The sequence below is a fragment of the Nestor notabilis genome, unplaced genomic scaffold, assembly GCF_000696875.1.
Source record: "Nestor notabilis isolate BGI_N333 unplaced genomic scaffold, ASM69687v1 scaffold412, whole genome shotgun sequence".
NCBI lineage: Eukaryota > Metazoa > Chordata > Aves > Psittaciformes > Psittacidae > Nestor > Nestor notabilis.
The window spans coordinates 46,480-68,819 of NW_009918535.1; the positions used below are offsets into that span (position 1 = coordinate 46,480).

Here is a 22,340-nt window from a genome sequence, read left to right on the forward strand (position 1 = left end):
CAGAAACTAGCAGCAGAAAAGGACTAAGGGACTGTCTTCATCCCTTCCTCACTGTGTGTTACTATGCAAATTTCTCCCACTTTCTGTTCTTAAATTAACCAGATTTGCTGAAGCCAACGTGCCTGATGTGCATGCTCCTGCTCCACTCTGCTCCAGTGCAAAGTTTCCAACAACCACGTGTGGAACACAGCAGAGAGGAGACTTTTGCAGGCAGGAGCTGATTTCAGTTTATCTGTGGCAATTAACAGTAAACAACACATTGGTCTTAATGCTTACAGATGAGAGATGTGCCCAGCTATATTAATTTGGATTCAACGTTAGGGAGCTTGTTTGGACTAAGTCCTGAATCCAGGCCTAGGGCTAGCATTTAATGAGGACAGATTTCTCATGGAGTTTCACTGCTTTACCTCTTGTGGGCCAAATGTCAAAATCCAGCCTTGAGCCTTTGGCTATTCCTGCCTTTCAGAATGATACTTTTTAATCATTGTATTTTTTTAATATTTTGGCAAGGATTATGTGTAGAAATATTTCCAAGGCATGTTTTTTTTTAAAAAGAACTCTTCACAAAGCTTTTTCTTTTAAACATGAGCTATTGGACATATTAATGCTTTGGGGCATATTGTGGTTTTCACTGTTATTGTTTTCTCTCTTTTCCATAAAGTATTTAACAATGGTAATAAATAGCCAAATATATATGATTAAATGCCAATTAAAGGGAACCAAACTTAACTCGGAAAGAGCTACATTTTTACTTGCCATACAAAGATTTGGCTAATATATTTATTTAGGAAGAAAGAGGTGGTTCAAAACTGTTTTTATGCTGTCCTTTAGCAAATGATGAGTCAGTTAGGATCCAGTCCCAGAGAGCTGAGCTTCCCGCAGAAGCTATGGACATCTTCCACCAAAGGGAGGGGAGTGTTTGTGTGTTGAGACCTCAAACTGGAAGTGCCAGTTCTACAAGCAGTGCTGGGAAACACTTCTGAAATCGCATGGGAGTGACTCAAGCACTCAGCCAGGTTAGTGGTTCTCCACCATGTCACACCTGACTTGGACAAAATTATTTGGCAAAGCCAGAATGGCAGGGGCTTAGAGCAGGTTAAGACTGAATCATTGGTTTGAAAATACTTGTACTACAGAAACTGTCCCAAGCTTGTTACACCAACGTGTAAACTTGGCTCACGAAGTCTGACTATTCTTCATACACAATTAGATAGAATTACGGAGTTTTAGTCAACTATAAGATACCTAAGGAAGTCAAATGGTAAGAGCTGTTAATGCAGTGGACTGAAGCTTGAAAAGAAAAAACCCTGTGGTTCCTTACTGGTCTCTGATCTACTTAAGGCACCACTTTATGACTTAAAAACCTGATAAATACATTTATTTTCCCAACACAGTGCAAAATCTCTAAAAAATCTTGTGCTATTTTGTTTCTCTTCTGCTCAAAGACTGTACTAGCTGTGCTGTTCTTGACACCACCACAGTTTACTTATTTCTTAGGAACTGCACAGCCTACCATGTAGGCTGGTAGCAGGGTAGGGATGATGCAGAATACCTAACAAGTTCACATATTAGCTATCATAAACTAATGATCATGTACACTGATGTTGAAAATGTAAATCCATATTCTTTTCTGTGATGTTACTATGTATGAATAAAGCTGGTGAAGTGACAGGAAATCAACAGTGATCTTACCTTTGGCAATAAATTTAAATGAAAACTGGATGTACACAGTATTAGTGCAATCTAGATCTCTTGAAACAAGCATTCTCAGTCCTTCCTGCAAATACAGAAAATACAGAGTGAATCTCAGTTCCCATTATCGAAGATGCTCTGAAGCTTACTATTGTCTGGATGTTGTCTGTAACTGACTGCTGGTGGCAGTGAGAGAGGGAGAAATTTCTCTCAAGCAGAAAATGAAGACAGTGACAGACTTGGCAATGTAAACCATAGTAATGGAAAGAGCTAGATATGGGGGTGTGTCACCACCAGAGACACAGCTGTACGATAAGGTACAGGCACAGGTACAGCTCATTCAGTTCACGCTCTGAACCACTGGGATGTGATCTGATCTGCAAGCACTGACTTACTCAGACATTGAGTCCAAGCTAGCATACTCCTTTTTTTGGCAAATTGTATAGTAGCCAAGCACCCTAATTTCCAGGCAGGAAGACTCCTCCCCAGGAGCTCTTTTCTGTGCCTCAAAAAATACTTTGCACAAATATCCTGTTCTGGTTCAACCTTTTGATCTAGAGCAATAAGGAAAGGGAGCAGACAGGAAACCTCATAGTGACCCTTAAGGCCCTGTCCATCTCTCATCTGTAAAGATCAACGTTGAGTGGATCCTGGGGCCAGAGCCAGTCCCTGTTCTGCAGAGATCAGGCAAACCACCTCTCAGAGCTTGCCTCTTCCTCAGACCCATTCCCCCAGGGAACAACCTGCAGGAACAATCAATCCAGGTTTTAGACATTCACATCCTGTGATTTGCAATTTAAATGATCTAAAGAGGTTGAACTGGAGTCAATTTTTTGCAAAGAAATATTTCTAAAGAATTAATTTCTACAGCAAACATTATTAAACTTTTCTTTTTGGGGGCACCTGAATTCACAGTGTCAAAGGAAGAGTCATGTGTGAGCTTAAAATTTGTGTTCTTATGTGAACAAAAGTCTTTCTATGACGTGTTCTGTTGAAGAGCTGAGAAGATCAGAAAATATTACATTTCCCGGCCTTTTTAAACCTGTAATTAACAAAAAATACTTAGAGATCTAGAAAACTTCAAAATGACAGGAATAAGTAAAACACAGGCTAATTACGTAAACTTTGATTACACAGACTACAGAATAATTTGTATTATTCAAGATACTCAAAAGCCAATCAGAAGATTTCAAGACACAAACCCAATTGATTGTCATGTGTACCATATTTCCAAATCACTCACTTGGTCTCAGGAATCTCAGCCTCAGAGTTTCATTCTTTTCCTTTGATGGTTAAGGGGGAATTTATACCATAAATAAAAGTAATGGTCAACAAACAGATGAATCCCATTTGTTCATAAAAACCAACTGTGACAAACATGGTGCATACTTAGGGCAGGGAGAGACAAGAGAAATTAAAATGTCAAATTCAAGCCTAAAGACTCTGACATAAACATATGGGGGAAAACAACAAAACATTACTTTCTGTTTTTAACTCCACTGGGTATTACTCATGTTTTCAATGTAAGTAATCTCTGACCCCTTTAAAAATGAGAGCTGTTCCAGACTTGATGGTGTCACCATTCAGGTTTCCCCTCTCAGCACCGTAGACCTCAGGCCAAAGGTCTGGATGCAAGTTACCATTGAAATCATCCTTCAGGACAGACGGCAGAGGAATGACAGGGACACAGTAGGGACCACCAAAGCCTCTGTCACACCTAGCAACAAATCGGGAGGAAAAGGTGTTATCCATCTGGCCTAGATAAAACAACATCCTTTTTATGAGGCAGGTTAAGCAGGTTGCTACTTACACACAACGACCCGCATCACAGATGCCATGTCCTGAGCACATCCAGGGACACCCTTTAGCCAGGACCACGTTATCAATAGCCCAAGAATCAACACCAGAAGCATAGTTGTACTGAATCCATCTGAATCGTGTTCTGGGAGAGCTAGAAAGAAAGAGAGTGAATGTATTTTGGGCTTCAAAATGTATGCTCCACATAGTGCTAAATAGTAAAGAAAATCCCATAGACTTCAGGAGAAGAAAATCATAGTAACAAGCATGACACCCCATACTTAGAAAAGACTCATATTCCAGTTTCAACTGGAAGTTTCTATTTCTTAGGTTAGTTTTTTAGGTAAGATTGCAGCAGACTCTAAAGGAAGGTGCCCAAAGTGAAAAAGAACATTGCTGCAACTCTTGATGGTCAATATAATGGTTGAGCAGAACCTATTTAATAGACTTTTATGATGACATGGCAAGATGGGTTGATAAGGGGAGAGCAGTGGATATAGCTGACCTTGACTTAAGCAAAGCTTTTGACATTGTCTCCTATAACATCTTCATAGGTAAACTTAGGAAACGTGGGTTAGATGAAAGGGCAGTGAGGTGCATCAAAAACTGGCTGAATGGCAGAGTTCAGAGGGTTGTGATCAGTGGAGCAGAATCCAGTCTAAGGCTTGTGGTGTTCCCCATGGATCAATACTGCATCCGGTCTTATTCAACTTGTTTATCAATAGCCTTGATGAAGGGCTAGAGTGTACCCTCAGCAGGTTTGCTGATGATACAGAGCTGAGGGCAGTGGCTGATACACCTGAAGGCTGTGCTGCCATTCAGTGCTGCCATTCAGGGCTGGAGAATTGGGTGGAGAGAAACCTAATTGATAGGCTAGAGAATTGGGTGGAAAGAAACCTAATGAGGTTCAACAAGGGCAAGCATAGGGTCCTGCACCTGGGGAGGAAGAACCCAAAGTATCAGCACAGGTTGGGGGCTGCTTGAGAGTAGTTCAGCTGAGTAGGACCTGGAAGTACTCATGGATAAGTAGACTGTAAGATGGCAGTGTGGCCTTGAGGCCAGGAGGGCCAATAGCATCCTGGCATGCATAAAGAGGAGTGTGGCCAGCAGGTCAAGGAAAGTGAACCTCCCCCTCTACTTGACCCTGGTGAGGCCACATCTGGAGCACTGTGTCCAGTTCTGGGCTCCTCAGTAAGAAAGACAAAGAGCTACTGGAGAGGATCCAGCGGAGGGCCATAAGGATGATCAGGGGTCTGGAGCATCTTTCTTATAAGAAGAGATTGCAGGAACTGGGCCTGTGTAGTCTAGAGAAGTCTGAGAGGAGATATCAGTGCATACAAATATCTCCAAGGCGGGTGCCAGGAGGATGGTGCCAGACTCTTCTCGGTGACAGGATGAGGAGCAATGGCCATAAACTAGAACACAAGAAGTTTCACCTCAACATGAGGAAGAACTTCTTTACACTGATGGTGGCAGAGCACCAGAACAGGCTGCCAAGGGGGGTTGTGGATTCTCCCTGTCTGGAGACATTCAAAACCCGCCTGGACATGTTCCTGTGTAACCCGCTCTGGGTGGCACTGCCCTGGCAGGGGGGTTGGACCGGATGATCTCCAGAGGTCACTTCCAACCCTAATGATTCTGTGATACTGTGGTTCTGTGATTAGCATTCCACAGTTCCATGTGTTGCGAGCAAAGACAGTCTAATTGCTTCAGTAAAGTAAGAAGTAATGAAAGTTAATTTATACTGTGTTGTGGAAAGAAAAAAACAAAATATATGAACACATGTTCATATATATATGTATAAACAATGTATAAATATATATGTACAAACATGCACACACGTACATGCTGCTGTGATTACTGACTGCCTTGCTATGCTTAGATGAGGAAAGTATTTTGTAAAAAAACCCTATGAAAATGCTATAGGTTGTATCATCTTGCATTTGCTCATGCAGGAAATGTGCTGTGTACAATGCACAGGGAAATGCCCTGAGACTTTGACAAGATCAGAATATTATATTTGTGAAGAAGATTCTTCGGAAGAAGGTGTATGGTCCTTTGGAGCAAACTATGGAATTAGAAACCATGATGTGAGCCCCAGTCCCTGTTCATCTACTGTGCATTCATTTTTAGCACTGTATTTTCTGGGTGGTGAAATTTACAGACATAATGTGTAGGGTACTTTGAAGAATTACAGAACTATTGAGAATAATGGTAAGCAATATCCTCATCTGTTATTTCTAAACTAGAGCATAGTTTTATTCAAAGGGATGGATGCCAATGTATCTGCCACATCCATTTACAACCATGTGATATCACTAGGAGGCAGGCTAACTCCTCCAGGTTAAAAAAGTGGAAGCAGCACATCCAGGAACATGTGTTTTGACTTGCTGAATGCCATGACTAGCACGCTTAAATATTGGACGACAATTTACATGCAGTGACAGAAAACACATTTATATGAAAGCAAGAGTCAGGGCATTAGTTCTTGCTTCTTACTGGGTAAATGTTAGAAAAGCTTGGTTTAGCATTCCTGTTCTTGCTGTCATAGGTAATAGGCAAGACTCCAGAATTAACTCATCCAAAGCTACTCCTTCCTTAAGTTCCTGCAGTTCAGATTATATCTGATGAAATATTTTGAAGTGAAATTTAAAATTCCATTGGCGTGACAACACACATTTAATAATTTAAAAGACATGCAGAAAATTCCCAAGCTGGGGGATGTTTGCCCAAATTAGATCAGCAAAATTTTTATCATGCTAAACAGCCAGAAGAGCAGTGCTCACTTGGTTGAGGGTGGGAGGTAGACTGTTATTCTCTTCCAGTTTTGGAATCTTTCTGAAGTGTAGATGGAGCTCTCGGTGTAGTGCTGACAGCCGATGGTCGGAGGGACACACTCCTCTGTCACCAGGTGCCAGTCTCTCCCGTTGTTTAAAGAATACTGCAGGTGAATGCTATGGGAATTGCTGTATGGTTTGCTGCAACCCATGCTCAGCTCAAACTGCAAGAATGTCGAGGCTGATACATGGAAGTCCCAAGTCTCAGCATAACGAGGTTTTCCTAAGAAAAGAGAGGAAAACAACAATGAAAAAACATATACCTTATGCATATTTTCAGTACTGTCCTTCCGATGCTATCTGTATTTTCACCTTCTTTTCAGCCTTCTCTTCCCTGCAGATTACTATATACCTGGATATGTCTATACCTCCCATTCTGTAGAAACTTGACTCATAAATAATTTATAAAACAGACTCACAGAAATCTAGCTGTTTGGTGACACATACCAATATTTTCGCTGAACATCAGAGCTGTATCCATAGACAGGCAGTCGATGTCTACTTGACCTCCTTGTATTCTGTACCAGCTTGCTTGTAAATCCACAGTTCCATCAAATTTATCCTGGAAGCCAGTCTGAGAGCTGTCATTCATCCCTATAAGGACATCATCCAAAGCCCACTGAGCTGAATGCTTCCCTATAAAAACAGAACAGGCAGGTTAGTGGAGTCCCTGTAAGCTATTTTTTATGTCCATATGTTGTGTTCATGCTGTGAACCGTGCCCAGTCACATAGACTGAGCACTGTTAAACCAGACTAAAACATTGCTCAGAAGGAACCTGGCCTCTAGAGTATCTTTCTATTTTGGAAAAACATAGGTATTTCCCTCTTCATTTCTCAGACTTCAGTGCCTTCATCATCATCGTGTGCTCTCCCTGTGTTTGAATGAGACACTCCCTGAGTCCCTAGACTGAGGATTTTCATTTTATGGGTCACAACCTTCCTGACATTCCCCACAGCCAAATCAGAAAGGCCTCTGTCTAGCTTCCAAAGTACCTTTTGTATGGAAGAGGATAGTACAAAAAGGAAAATGCAGAAGGCTCTTGATATGGATGATATTCATAGAACTGCTCTTCTCCTTCCTGGAGACCTCTCTTCTCTTGCTGTGCAGCCTACAGGCATCTTAGTTCACCATCATCTCCAGCCCTTTTCTCCAGCCCTTCATTTCAATTCACCTTTGTACTGGCATGCTGAAAATGCCATTGTGCTGTACAGTCACTGCCTTCACAGGAGAAGGAAAGTCTCGACAACAAATTGTGAGCTTGTAGCAATGTGCCCAGACTTCTGTCTTGTTACTATGAGGAATGTGGGCTGATGGGGCCACTCAGCACTGAGTTATGGAAGGCAGGGTACAGTCTATGAAGGAGCTAATATCTGTAATGAGGAGTGGTTTTTACCTATGAGCGCTGGTATGGATGGTGGTATTTCAACCCCCAGTCATAAACTCTCCCTCTTACTGGCAGCCACAGGACTGCCACCAGGTGGTCTTTAAATGACTGCTTTCAGCAAGGACAGATGTCATCCAGGTGCCCCCAGAGCAGGCGGCCATAGACAGGACACAGGTAGGGAGCAACAGGTCTGACATCGCACCACTCACCTGTGCAAACAGTAGTGGTGGAATTATGGACTGTGGTGCACCCATTGCTACTCAGCATTTTCCCCAAATGAATTGGCTTCTTAATTAAATCGCATCCCTTTTGCCTTTTCTACTTTCTTGTCTAGGGAAGATAATTAGCTCTAGTACATACATTGTAAGAAAATGTATGAATAAAAACCAACCATCAAAATGATAAACTATGTCCAAGAAGCTGCATACCATAATTAGCTGAATGTAAGCTGTGTACTTTTCTCACCAGGGAATTGCTGTACAAATGTAGTTAGCTATGTTTCTGAGTATCACCTTGTATTTCCTGCAGGGATACAGGAGGTGCTGCACAAAGGCAAGACACTTGATCAGAACACTAATAATAGTGGTAATGTGCTCCCATGCAAGGTAGAAGCTCTCACAGTGGCTATAGGTACCAGTCAGCACCAGGGTTTTACTTTCAGTCGAAGATGTGGGAAGTGGCTGACTGGGCTTCGGAGGTGCAGCAGAAGGCAGGGAAGCAGGGTGCTGGGATGCCAGAAATGGCAGGGGATGGGGGGTCCTGTTTTGGAGTATGGAGATATTAAAATTGTGAGATGGGAGCCACCAGGTACCCAGACTCAAGGCCAAGTTATGTTTCTTCTTCCAAAACAGAGAAAAAAATGAGATAAAATGTGTAGCCATTTTGCATCTCAGGTCATTCTATACTCAGGTAAACCCTCTAATCTTATTCAGGCTTATGTATGTAATATGCTTTTCCTCTCCCCTCTGTTATCTCTCAGTATCTTTGGTGTAAACTTAGGTCTTAAACAATTTTACTCTTAAGCTCACTCTTCTACTCTGCTATGAAAGAAAATCATGTCTGCAGTGTGACTGAGGAAAGACTGAGTAAGCTCTTACAACACTCAACCATTCACCATACTGTATTTTTGGTAAGCTGAAGTTTCTGCAGAACATGTCCATACTGAGAAGCATTGACATCTGGGTTGTGTAAAGCTGCTTAATAAATTTTTAGGACAGTGTTGCTTACCATGTTGTGGCTGCCACCAGCGGAAAGCAGTGGCGGGGGTTTTGGCCTCCCGAGGTAAGTCTATTGAAATGACTTGGGGTTCCAGGTACGACATGAAGTCCAGCTCTCGCAGCAAATGCCAGGTGATCCCGTTGTCATTTGTGTATTGAACAACAAGTCCTATGTTTTAAAATTAAGAAAGGCAGTTAGTCTGATTGTACAGAGCAAATCGGGGCAACTCTTCAGCCTATACTTGGGAGCTGCCAACCTCCATCCAGCGCCTGTGACTTTTGGCATCTCCTGGTCCAGAAGCATTTTGTGGATGAAGCCCTACTGCAAAGGCGACACAGGCTCACCAGCTGTCACACGTTATCTTGCTTGTCTTCACCAAACTCAAAGGATCCAATCTTTTACAATGTCAATGAAACTAATGATTATACCACAGAAAGGATAGGAATAGAAGTTCTTTACTGTGAGGGTGGTGAGGCACTGGAATGGGTTGCCCAAGGAAGTTGTGAATGCTCCAACCCTGGCGGTGTTCAAGGCCAGGCTGGACAGAGCTTTGGGTGACATGGTCTAGTGTGTGGTGTCCCTGCTCATGGCAGGGGGGTTGGAACTAGATGATCTTAAGGTCCTTTCCCACCCTAATTATTCTATGATTCTATGAGTAATGTGTCTTTCCTCATATAGTCAGTATTTATTTCACGTTGGGTATCCTTGCAGTTGGTGTGGGATGCTAGGCTGTAGTTCTGATAATTGGGCTCCCAAAATGGGTAGTTCACAACGCTCATGCAACCTGTGCAAGCTCACAGCACCCTTAAAAGTTTCTTCTCATAATATCTAGGTAATTTAAGATAGTCTTTGTATGTAACACACAATGTCCAATACTAGGACATAGCAGAATGGTGAAGTCATTTATGTGCTCATCAAATGGGATAATATAAGAAAGCACTTATGTACATTTCTTCTCTTAAAACTCTTTTATACTAGAGTATGCTCAAAGATCATGGATCTTCTTGTGTCTTATACTGGTGTGCAAATGACAGGAGAATCAAACCGTCAGTGTAATCTGTGCTGGAAGATGACAGTTGTGAGTCAGTATCAATGCAAATATCATAAATCAGGAAACAGTCCACTGATGTTAAATGATTTATACCGAGAGGAAAATAAAGTTTTCTCATCTACCAGATGTCAGTGGTCTGTCTTCACGAACTAGACCACTTCATATGGGGAATCGGCTCCCATAACTCTGCTGATCCTTCCTGAACCCAAATATCAGCCCCCTGCCCCACTAACTAAGCATGTGGGTAAATAAGAGAGGAGGCAGCTGGGAGAGATTAATTTATTTAGACTAAATATATTTTCAGCTGCAGCTTTATAATTTTGCACTTCAGGAAAACCATGCATGAGCTTGGGCTGGAAGGCAATCTTTTACTAGACCCACTGGTGTAATTGAGAAGCTGAGCAAGTTTTCAAGCACACAACTCTTCTTCAGGTCAACCATGGAGATTGCCCACTTTATCCAGAAACAATTTTACTCATTTGATTTCAGACCTGAAGAAAGTCCAGTGTACTTGTAGATTTACCTGTTTTCCAACACTATCAAGTAGTCTAACAAAAGCTATTACACCTCATCTTGTAAATGTTGCTTTTCTTAAACCATCACAGTTATTCCTCCTGATAGAACACCATTAGGTTTGGTGGAAGTAAGTATAAATACAAATATGGAACAAAAGTAAACAGTTTCTGCACCATTTATGAAAACTGAAGAGGTAATCAATGTTAAAAATAAAACAGTCTTTTTGATTTTGTAAAGGCAGTAAAAGGCAAAACCACTGTAAAAGATCCAAACCACAAAAAGCTTATTATAAGGAAATGAGGCTTTACCTTCATTTCTGGCTCTTGGTCTGTTGCAGGAGTTACCAACAGCCTTGCTTCCAATTTGTACGTAAAATTGAACTAGCCTGTTAAAACACAAAAGCCAAAAAAAACAGGGTAGAAGAGAAGTGTAATTATCTTCTGATAGCACAAAATCAGTCAGGATAACTCTGCTCCCCTAACTAATGTGGCATTTTCAGTTACGTTATTATTCTGGGCTTATTGATCAAGTAACGTTCCCAGTGAAATCAAGCACGGCCATAGTAAACAGGGGAGGACTCAAGACAGAAGAGGGTGATGTGGTTTATTGATTCTGTGCTGGACTGAATAGAAGAATTTAGCAGTTCCTTCTTTCACACAAAGACACAAAATCTCAAGCAAATCTGCTCCTTACGTCAGATCTTACCTTTTCGTCTGTCTCTGCATGAAAGTTTTTCCATGTCCTCGATTTTTCACATAACCATTTTCTACAACCCTTCTAAAGCCACAACATCCATTTGAAACAGGGTCACTGTTTTTACTGTCAGAAATTTGGATTAACATCCCTATTTATCTATTTTTGAATGAATAATTATTCCATCCTTGTGCTCCAAAATACTCTTGGGTTTGTTTTTTTTCCAATCTACAATGATTCCTTGATATCCTTGCCAAACTGGTAATTTTAATTGTAGCTCTGTGGTATTAGAGTTAGTTTACATTTCCTCGTAGATGCACACTATTGTGCTCTATAACAGCAATTAATTTCAATTAATGTCCTGCTGCTCACTCAACAAATTTCATTGCATGTCTCTAACATTCATCTGAGTCTTATCTTGTCATAACTAATGTAAAGTGTACTGAGATGAATGAGACATGCCATTGCCCATCACCTATGTCTTATTCACAGGTTGTCTGAATTGAACATCCAAACCAGCACCTGAACTGAGCAGGGAACTGGGACTCATCCCCACAATGAGCTTTCACATGCTGAAAGCTGGTGATGCCATTCTACCTCTTGTTTCCTAGCCAATTTTTGACTTAGGATGATACCTGCCTGCTGTGTTATGACTACTGAAGTACTCACTGAAGCGATGTTTTTGGGAAGCAACTGTTTGTCCCTTGTGCTGGGGGTGTCCTCATGGAGCACATAGTGTGAGGTGGGGTTATTGCTAAACAGGGGTTTTGGGGTAAAAAAAGAACACAAACCTAGAGTAAAATGGACTTCATTAATTTTACTGCTTGCACATAACTTCTTTATTTTAAACAATAATTTTGTGCCTCTGTGTGAAGAAACAAGGCTTGATTCGTCACTCAAATTATTCCCCACAAAGATGACTTCTTTTGCTTTAGGGGATTTGGTCCTAATTTGTAGTGACATCAGTAAAATCACAAACAAGCCACAGGACTACAGCCAAAGCCAGTATGATGCAGTAGGACTCCAATTTCCCTCACCCACTGCTGCATACTCGGTGTCATGATCCTTTTCTGATTCTAAACCCAATCACACTCCAGTTCTACTAAAATAGGTATCTCCTATCTGAGATGGTTTTTATAGCCACAGGGACTAGGACAAGCTAGAATATACTCATCAGTGTCATTCATAATATAACCCCATAGATAGCTGAAGAACAGGCACAGTATTACACTGTCTAGCCAGCTACGTCCTATTGTTTGCTGCAGATCTTGTCTGAGACAGTATTCAGGCAATAAAACACTAGACAGTGATCTCAGAGGTGAAAAGATTTACAGTCCTATGATGAAATCTTCTTTTATGCTTGCCAAATGTAAAGATTGGTGAAAAGCAAAAACAAAAGACAAAACCCCCTCTTTCTGCAGACGGGGGAATCGGCCCATAAGATCTGTAAGCATCTGACCCAGAATAGCTCTTTGGGATGGTTGCACAGTCATTAGCAACTGAGTCTAACGCAGACAGGAGCCAAGTCAGCTAACAAGCCAGATGTCACTGCTTGGAAAAAAAATACATTCCATGGTTTTTATCTAGCTGCCAGGTAGGCACTGTGTGCAAATGGTCTTGCTGAGCAGACAGTTAAAGAGTGTCATCAGGGACAGGCCATCCAAATGGGAGAAAGTAGCTCATCAGTAACCAAAACGTATCCAGGTATTGTATTGCCAATCAGGAGGATGAAAATACTGCTGGTGAAATTGTGCCTTTGGTGCAGTGGGCCATGCAAAGAGAAAGGGATGGAGAGACTCGGGGGGGGTTCTGAAGTGCAGGGCAAAAAGTGGTCTGGGTGAAATTAATTTTGGCACTTATAGCTCTTTTAGTGCTATGGAACATTCTCATTCTTTTTTCTGTTTGTGAAAAAAGTGTAGTCAATCATATAAAAGAATAAGGAGACAATAGGACAAAGCCAAGATTATGATAGCACTTGATGTACATGCTAAATGCCTATTGCTTGTTTATGATCACTGCTTTCAGGGGGCAAGCTTTAGTTTAAAAGGCTCTTAGCATGACACCTGAGTTTGGTGATGTCCTGTTGGGCTGCTTCCCTGAGCATCACCATGTGCCTCAGGCTGGCATATCTCAACCCTCTTGAAGCAGAGCGAACCAGGAGTGCTGAGCCCCCATGGACCCCTCTCCTCTGGGAAGAGAAGAGTGAAGGACAAAAGGGTGTTTTTACTTCTTACAAAAAAGAACAAAATCCTTTACATTCCTTAAATTAAATTTGCACTTTACGCTCAAAAAGGTGTAACTGAAGCACGATGTTATGGAATATGCATAGGTAGATCTGCAGGAATTCAGAATGAAAATAGAACTTGAAGTCTTGCAATATGTTTCAAATTTTTGTTTTTCCATGCCTGATTTAATGAAATGAGATCTTAAAAGGTCTGGGAAAACACTATTAACCTGAAAAGTAAGAAGCTTAAATATCTACTGTAGGAGTTAGAGCTTTCCTATTGACAGCCCTCAATCCACATATCTAACGGTATGTCTTTCAAGGCATATTTTCCTGCTGTTTATTCAAGCCACCAAACTCCCCCAACCAAAAAACTCACACAAAAATAAAAGATAACTGTGTAGGGGCTAAGATGACTCCTAATGAGATAACTGAATTCTATGCAAGGCGTTATTGAATGCAGAAAGTAACACCAAAATGGGAAAATGTGCTTCCCTCTCATCTCCCCTTTCAAGTGACATTAATTTTAGCCCCAATAACAGGAGATAAAAAAAAATCTAGGCTGAGGAATTATTTTCTTTTTAGGGTATGGGTCTTTCAGTTAACCCTTCACACTCTCACAGAGTTAGTCTGACTTTGTTTCTAGTGAAAAACTCCAGCAGTTAATGTTATAGACGGTGTCAAACATTAAACTGGGATGCCCCTGTTCTAAGCAAGGTGTCTGAAGGTGAATGTCTAAGTTTTACATGGACAACCCAGATTGCCTTTAATTAACTGAAAAAATACACGCTTCCAGAAGACAAAGCACTGGCCTTTGCTAGACCCTATCTTAGGCTGAGTTGCACTGCCCTTTGAAGCGGCTGTTCTCTCCTCTCAACAGAAAAGCAGCCTGGGGTAATTGCTGTAATCTAAGGAGTTCACATTCTGGTCAAACAACATGAGGTGGATACTGAGCACACATGTGGCTGAAGAAACAAAAAAATTGATGCTAGTCCCATTTGTATTTGAGGTGACCAGTGTGTTTGTTCTGTCCAGCAAAAAGCCCAGGGATGTGGCTTTCAGCTTCAATTGCTCAAGGAAGTTCAACTGCTCACTGCAGTGCTTACAGAAGAAATTCAGTGATGGTTTATTTTGACAAAATGATCAGCTGCAGCAGGAGAGCAGCTCACATGATGAGCACATGCTCAGAGGAGAGATCTTAGTTGCTCTTACCAGGTGTCCCTCTGGTCATGTACACTCTTGGGGCAGTTTTGAGATACCAGATGACCATATTCTTGTGCAAAACCGAAGTTGTGATAGATTTAAAAAGTCAAGAAAAAACATTGCTCAGCATTTTAAAATGTCTTCCAGCTTTTAAAATGGTTCAAACTCTACAAAAATGGGAAGCTATAAATATGAATATGTGTCCTTAAAAGTGGTTTCAAAGTAGTCTTGAAGCTAAAGAAAATCCTTTTCTTTTATAAAAAGATTTCTCCAGGAAAGAAGGAATAACTCAGAAATATTGTTTGAATATAGACTTACTGATGATGTGGTTACTTTCAATATTATGCTTCACAGGATTAATAACATGAGATTTAAAAAGACAGTGGAACAGAAGTACTCAGGCCTTCCAGCGCAAACATGTACTTGGCCAAAGAGTATTTGTCAAACAATTAATTAAACTAATTATTAAGTAATTTACAAAATTATATGAATAATTCATGCATTTGTCAGACATGCAGGGGACAAAGGAAAGGCAGCTGGTGCTGTGCTGCTCAGTGCTGGGGAGCAGCTAAGGATGTCCCCAAACCTGCAGCATTCATGCTGCCCTAAGGAGGCCCGCTTGTCTCAGCTGCAGGGCGGTAGCAGTATCTTGTGGCCAATCTTTGCTGACTGATCCCACAAACTAAATAATGCAGCAAATCATGGCATTACTTTCTTTTCGAGCAGTATTTTTCAGGAGAAATACCTTTTATTAAGCTAACTGACATAATTATAGGATGGGCAAGGTTTCAGGTGCGTGATCCCTCATGAGACTGGACAAAACAGCAGCAAACTGGTTCGGATTAACAGCCCTTTGTTTATCCTAATTACATTAATCAGATAGACAATTTGAGAGAAAAAGGATAATTGCTACCAGTGGAGCAGGATTCAGTGGTAGCAGGGAGAGGGGTGAGGGCTTGTTAGCCTCTTGGCTACACAGAAACAATTCACATTCTGGTTATTTACACTTCTGACAAGTGGACTAATTCACAACATCTGGCAAGTAAATGACAGCTCATTGCTCTGCCATCGCCATGCGCCATGCATGCAATTCAGTGCAGTCAGGGGAAGGGGAGTTTTTCTGACCAGCTATGCCCAGAGATTTAGGATTTGTGCAGTCTCAAGACCAAATCTTCTGCAAGTCCATCTAGAATAGAATACAAACCATCTTCTCAGAAGGATAAAGAGTTCCTATCTTTTTTATGCTGCTATTCTACTGTTTCTAACCTAAGTATTCTCTCTCAAGAAGAGGAAATAGTACACCAGAATGAGCAAAAAAGTAATTTCTCTGCCTTTAAGATTTCTTGCATAGGTTGCAATTGATTACTGATTTCCCACTAATCATTTCCCACCTTCTCACATCTACACTTGTAAACACAGAGAGGAGATAACACGAATACACAGACAACTGTTAGAAGCAGCACTGAGGATTAACCTGATATTTGTGGTGTCCAGGGGAACAGTCCTCGCCTCCCTTTTGCCTGGTCCATTGAAATACAGAGATTTTCCATCGCTGAGCACACCACAGCCTGTCCCAACCTGACCTCCTGTTATCTTGTACCAGAGAGGGCTTAGCTTTCTCTCAAACCTGTCGAACATCTCACTGTGATTAGGCACATTAGACACACAGGTTCCATGCGATGCTTCAAGAAAAAGAAGATAATATGGGAGACGCTTTGGTGAAACTGTGCTGAACAGAGTAAGGGTCAGATACAGTACATTGCAGATGGTCCCGTTGCATTCACATATAAAAAAGTACTGTGCTTTTCTAAGAAAGTGCCCTGATGACAGGATTGTACCTTTTAAAAACCTGCTTCACGAATTTCCTTTGGCAGAATGAGCCTTCTTCCTCTAAACTCTAAGGTGGCTTATTTCACCAGGTGAAAACCAGCTGCACTTTATGCTGACAAGGCATTTTATATACACAGAAAAATATTCTATTTTTATTTACTTTTAAACAAATTCAACAAAAGATGCAGGCTCATTGCTTTGTTGGTATAGAGGGTTGAAAAGAGCGCAGTGTGCAACTGGTTATGTCAATCACTGGGCTTTTTTCATTGGGTTTGGGGTTTTTTTTTGCTATTACAGCATAAAAGCCCCTGAAACCAAAAGTGAGCAGAATTTTCCACAGAAGGGCCTGTCAGAACATATGTTCCCTGCTGGTCCCATGCCATCTGATGGCCAGGGGACTTAAAACCAGCAGCAATTCTTTTGAAGATGGTCCAAAGGCTTTTAAGCAGACTTTTTAGTTTATAATATTTTATTTTGTTTTCTCTTCTATTGCTAGACCCTTCCCATTCACACAGATGGTGATGTCCAAAGATTACGCTTGCCAGAAACATCACCAGTGTCCGCCACCTTCAACTGCTCTGTTTTGCCCGTGCTGAATTTTATTTAACAAAATGAAAAGATTCTTGCTGGCAGCCCATGAAATTGATGTCACCAGATATTCTTCTGGAATATTGGAGAGGAAAACCAAGATGCTAAATTTACAGCTTTAACTCAGCCAGTGCTTGTAATCACACCTAAAAAGGGTTGTCTTACCTGTGTAGCCAAGGTCACAGAAGCAGACCCCCGAGACACAGTCCCCGTGACCGTTGCAGTAGTTGGGGCAAGGCTCAGAAATGTAAACGCCATCTAAGCCAAAAGGAGGGACACTCTTGTGGGAGCTGCTCTCCTGGATCCAGCGGAATCGAGTCTTACTGTAGAGGAACAACAATGAAGGGCACAGGATCACTATTCCCAGCTTCGATCTCTACTGATCATTGTTTAAGATTAATAGAAGCTTTTCCTAAATTAGCCATTCCCAAATGAGATGCAAATGGATGCCTGGAAAATATTTCTGATGCCCTACATCTTGTGCAAATTCACTGAAGGATAACGTTCCCAGAGTTTTGGATGTATTTTTGACGTGTCTATTTGTCTGGCCTGTATCCATGAGTGTAATGCAAAGAACAAATACACAATTTTATCAACAAGAGTGAATGATTAGACATGACTCTGAAGATGCCTTTTGCAAGTTGGTTCAACCTGAACTGCTAATTATGCACTGAAATCCCAGAACTCCATTTCTTACAGTATTTATGAAAGGAACTCAGTAATGGCAGTGATGCAGAGTTTATTATGGGATTGCTGAATTCAGAGTAAAAAACCTTCAAGGAATTTGGATACAAGAAAAATCATCCACTTTCTAAAAATAGTGGCAAATAATGTGTCCCACAGGACACGTGGACAGAAACACAAAGTTTTCATTGTTGGATGACAACATGAAATTCCTGGAAAACAGTGACCTAATCCTTAACTTGTATAACTGAAACTGCTCCAGAGGCTTCAGTGAGCCTACACCACGTTGCTCCAGCTGACCCACTGCATAGGAAATTGGTCAAAGAAAAATTATTTTGGTTATTATTTTTCAGTCCTTAACTTTTAGTTGAATCATTTTACAGGAGCTCCAGAGTGGGAAACAGATTTAATATCTCACTGCCAAGCCAATGGATTAGCTACTACGCTCCCTGCTACCCTGTCTAAAATATGAGAAATCTATTGCTTTTTTTGCTAGAATGCACTGGGATATGCTAGGTTGGTGATCCATCGTGTTAGTGCACTGTACCAGCTGATGAAATGGAATGTTCTCCAGACAACCTGTGAACCATGGTTTCCAAAGTGACCTGCAATAAATTCAGTTTTCAATACTATGAGACCCTCACCATACTCACAATACTTCCATTTTTAATGTATTAGCATGAGCTGCTTATTCCTGATCACATTACAGAACATAATGCCAAACAGATTGCTGCTATTGATTCTGCTCTGCTTGTTTTGGGTAAATCAAATCAGCTGGTGTCAGATCTGTGCAATTTGGCACCTGCTTTTATTGGCTAATTACTGAAGAAAAGACAAACTTGTTATGGTACACGCTGCTATTTCAAGTCCTTGTGGCAAAGGCACCAGTTCCCCTGCTACACAATATGCCACACACTCAAAATCTGTGCTGGGGATTGAGGAGGAGGAGGCCATAGCAGGAACATGGGGCTGAAACCCAGGGGCAGCACTAGGGTAGCTGCCTGTGGGAAGAGTGACAGGAGGCAGTGGGGCATGGCCAGGGTCTCGGGGGACGGCTGCCAGCTGTGCTGGCATTGCTTTGTGCAGGCAGAAAATCAGAGCAGGGAGTTTTACTGACAGTGATGACGGGAGCAAGAAACTTCAAATCCAAGCAAGACTGAGAAAAGCTTCCTGATTTCAAGGCTTATTTCTGTCTTCCACTGTCTGATGTTTTCTTATCTGTATTAACCTGATGATGAGGTCGTGCTCGCAGATAAGCACACCTATCATTCCTCCCTCCTTTGACTTCATCTGTCCTGCCTGCCTTCAATGACACAGCACATTATGGAGCAGCTCAAATACCTTTCTAAGGTTTCTTTGCCCAGTCGTAACTGTAAAATTAATCCTGTTCAAATGGCTTATTTGATTCAAATGACTTATCAGACTTTATTGCTGGTGCCTCTGACCTAACTGATATGCATGAAGACCGACAGCACCATGATGAAGAGACTGATGTCAAATTAAAACGTTCCAGGTTCCTTGCTGCTTTGCAATTTGATTTTATAGACCATTCTGACACCTTTAAAATGGAAGGCTTCTCCCTATTTTGGACAGCACAGTATATTTTTCCCACATCTGCCTATTTTTAATGCTGCTTTTATTCGCAGCTTACAACTTTTTCCTAATGTAGCATCAAATAAGCAGCAGGTAATTGACGAGTACCACTGGCATCCCTGATTTACAGTACCTGGCAGCAAGCAGCCTGGGGATAACAATAGTAATTCTTGTCCAGTCCTCAAAGTCTCCTGTGTGATATACAGTCGGCTCACTCAGCTCCCGGGAGCTTCCCTCGCATCCTTTCGTGCCTGGCGATGCAGGGTAGCAGCCCTCCTTCACGAGCGACCAGAAGAGCCCAGCGTCATGTGAGTACTGAAGCAGAACGGGAGCTGAACTGCTGTACTGGTTGGTGCAACCAATGTTCAGCTGCAAAGAAGCAAAGTACCTGATATGAGCTGAAGAAACCTGAGCTGTTATTGGTATTTACTGCCCGCAAACCAATAAATACCAGCTTGAGTATTGGTTTGGGAGGCTTAGCGCTCGGAACACTTGCTTTGAACCGTGCTGGCAATGAGTGACTGATGGTTGGAGTCTGTTTTCTACGTGTGCATGACATTCTACTATCCCTTCATTAAGGTGGCTGGGTTCAGCACACCGAAATGTGCACAGAACTTTCCAAAGGTCCTGGTGCACAGCAGGCCAAACCCAGCAAATTGCACAGGCACCTACACGCCCAGGAGGAGTGGGAAGAGCTGTACCCTCTGAGACCCATCACATCCACAGGCCTCCCAATGTGCCCAGGGGATCAGCCTGACTCCCAGGTTCCCCCTGCCCTGGGCTGTGAGCCCTGACCACAGCCTGGTCATTGCCCTCTCAGGAATGATGTCTGGGAGCTGGTGCTGCAATCTGGGCCCCCGGAATAGAGCAAAAATGGGATGAAGTTGAAAAATGCTATTGAAGTGTGAAATGAGAATGTAACCAAGATGAAAATCAACTGCTGATTTGAACTTTTCGGTTTCATTTTTCAAGCTATCAGAAAAATATTAGTTTTAATTATTTTACTGCAGAAATCCTACTTGAGCTGTAGAATGCAAGATGTAAACCAAAATTATTCATGTAAAATGAAATAATTTTGACAAATTACTGTCTTTCAGTTTATCAATGCAAAATTATTCCAGGCAGCTATTTAAAATGGAAATTTCACAAACTCAGGAAAGCATTTAACCATATGTTTAAAATTAAAGGATGCAAATAGGACTAACACATTTGTGTGCAGGCCAGTTTAAAAGCTTTCCAAAAAAGACAGGAGTATAAATTCAGGTCTTAAATAACAGACTTTACAAAGAACTCACTGTTCTCTGATCCATGTTGTTTATGTTTTGTACATTTATGTTACATTGCCAAGAGTTCCAGCGATGGAAGGCGTATGAAATATTTTTAAGTATTGCTTTTTTAGGCTAAATGGTTTTTCAAATGCTGTTGATCATCAAACCTACAGAATGGAGGCTGAGTCACTGAAGTAAAGTGGTGAAGAGGCAAACAGCATCTCTTCCAGGCTGGATGGTATTTATATATTGAAATATTTTTGAGTTTTAGACATTTTGAAGTATAAAAGTACAAGCAATACTTAGAAATTGGTACTGCAATCCCTCCGTTTGTATAGCATCTCATTAGCATAACTTTTAGATGAAATGAGATTATTTTACAAATCCCATTATTTCTAACAAACTTTCCTATTTATAGAACTGTGGGAATTATATTTGAAAAGCTGCCTGTAAACATCTGATCTCTTTAATAATTCCACTTGTAAATTATTCAGTGTCTGTATCCACCAATTATGTAAGGACCATGTATTTGTGGTGAGCTCATTAAAATTGCATTGCAACCAACCTCCAGAATTCACCAATGGGATTTCATTATAAACTCAATGAAATTTTGATTAGGGTTCAGAAACAAGAGCTTGTCAAAGCAAATACACTTTCTTTGGAGCCCATATTCTGATGTATTGTCAGACCACTGAAATTTTTGTAAGCCCTTTAAAGAAGAATGCTAATTGGAGCCTATATTCATTGACACAATAAAAGTAAATTATATGAAAAAGCCACACTGGAGCACAGAGCAGCTTGTAAGTCCTTAAATAGTTTGAAATACAAAAAATGTACACAAACCACATTGGAGTCATGGAGCCCCAGATAGGATAAATCCTTTCTCCCTTGACAGTGCAGTAGCATTTCCTAGTAGTGACTTGAATATAATGACAGTCACTTCAGCCCACTTCTGAAATGTGCTGAAGAGCAACAAGCTTTACAACTTCTTCAGAGGGGTATAAAAAAAGCTCTCCTGCTCCAAGGTTTTGACTGTCCTTCTAGAAAGCATCACATTTTATGCTGTCTGAATTCATAGTTGTCCTCTTTACAACTTTTTATGCAGTGGTGTAATTTATCACCTTGGTTTGAACTGCGGCCCCACTGACATCTTGCAAGTATTGACTGAGAGAAGTTATTCTGCAGGGATTTATGTTTAAGAAATACCTTGAACTGCAGGACATATCCAGGCTTCAGAGTTAAATCTCGAGTCACTGCAAACCGGTCTCCATCTGATTTACCAAAGAGCATGGCGGAGGGGGTGGCAGAGCAGAAACTTTCATTTTTGGCCATCCCTTCATTGGCCAACATTAGCCATACGCTCAGCTGGTTCATAGGGTAATCAAATGCTGGCTTTTCATAAAAGTTCTGTTAGAAATGAAAAGCAACAAGTACTATCACCTTGCAGTGTGACTACAGAAAAATTCCCCAAATAATCAACTTGCAAATTTTGCAGTATGTGTTTTCTGTCATTTTTTTAAAACTGTGCTTCCCAAACTTTGTCTTGACTTTTTGGGGAGATATGTAATTACAATCCTCTGTCACAAACATTAGGAGTCTTATGGTTTTGTGATAAGACCCGAGTTATTCCCACACAGAGAGACACAGCTGCAAACACTACAGCTGTTTCTTTAAACACACCCAACTTTTCCCCCGATAATTACACACTTACATGTCTAATATGTTGTACATCTAGAATATTGTATGTCTACTAACAGAGA

General features: G+C 41.2%; 1 protein-coding gene across 1 annotated transcript in view; it reads right to left on the minus strand.

Moving 5' to 3' along the window:
• RELN (reelin) overlaps positions 1–22,340 on the minus strand; it is a gene marked incomplete at its 5' end in the record, with an annotated part of 68,242 nt that overhangs the window by 40,226 nt on the left and 5,676 nt on the right. Inside the window, 11 exon segments of the mRNA XM_010009746.1 lie at positions 1,693–1,777; positions 3,232–3,409; positions 3,503–3,643; positions 6,276–6,549; positions 6,774–6,962; positions 8,940–9,098; positions 10,806–10,882; positions 16,092–16,299; positions 17,201–17,358; positions 19,446–19,681; positions 21,787–21,987. Coding sequence (XP_010008048.1) covers positions 1,693–1,777; positions 3,232–3,409; positions 3,503–3,643; positions 6,276–6,549; positions 6,774–6,962; positions 8,940–9,098; positions 10,806–10,882; positions 16,092–16,299; positions 17,201–17,358; positions 19,446–19,681; positions 21,787–21,987 — 1,906 coding nt within the window.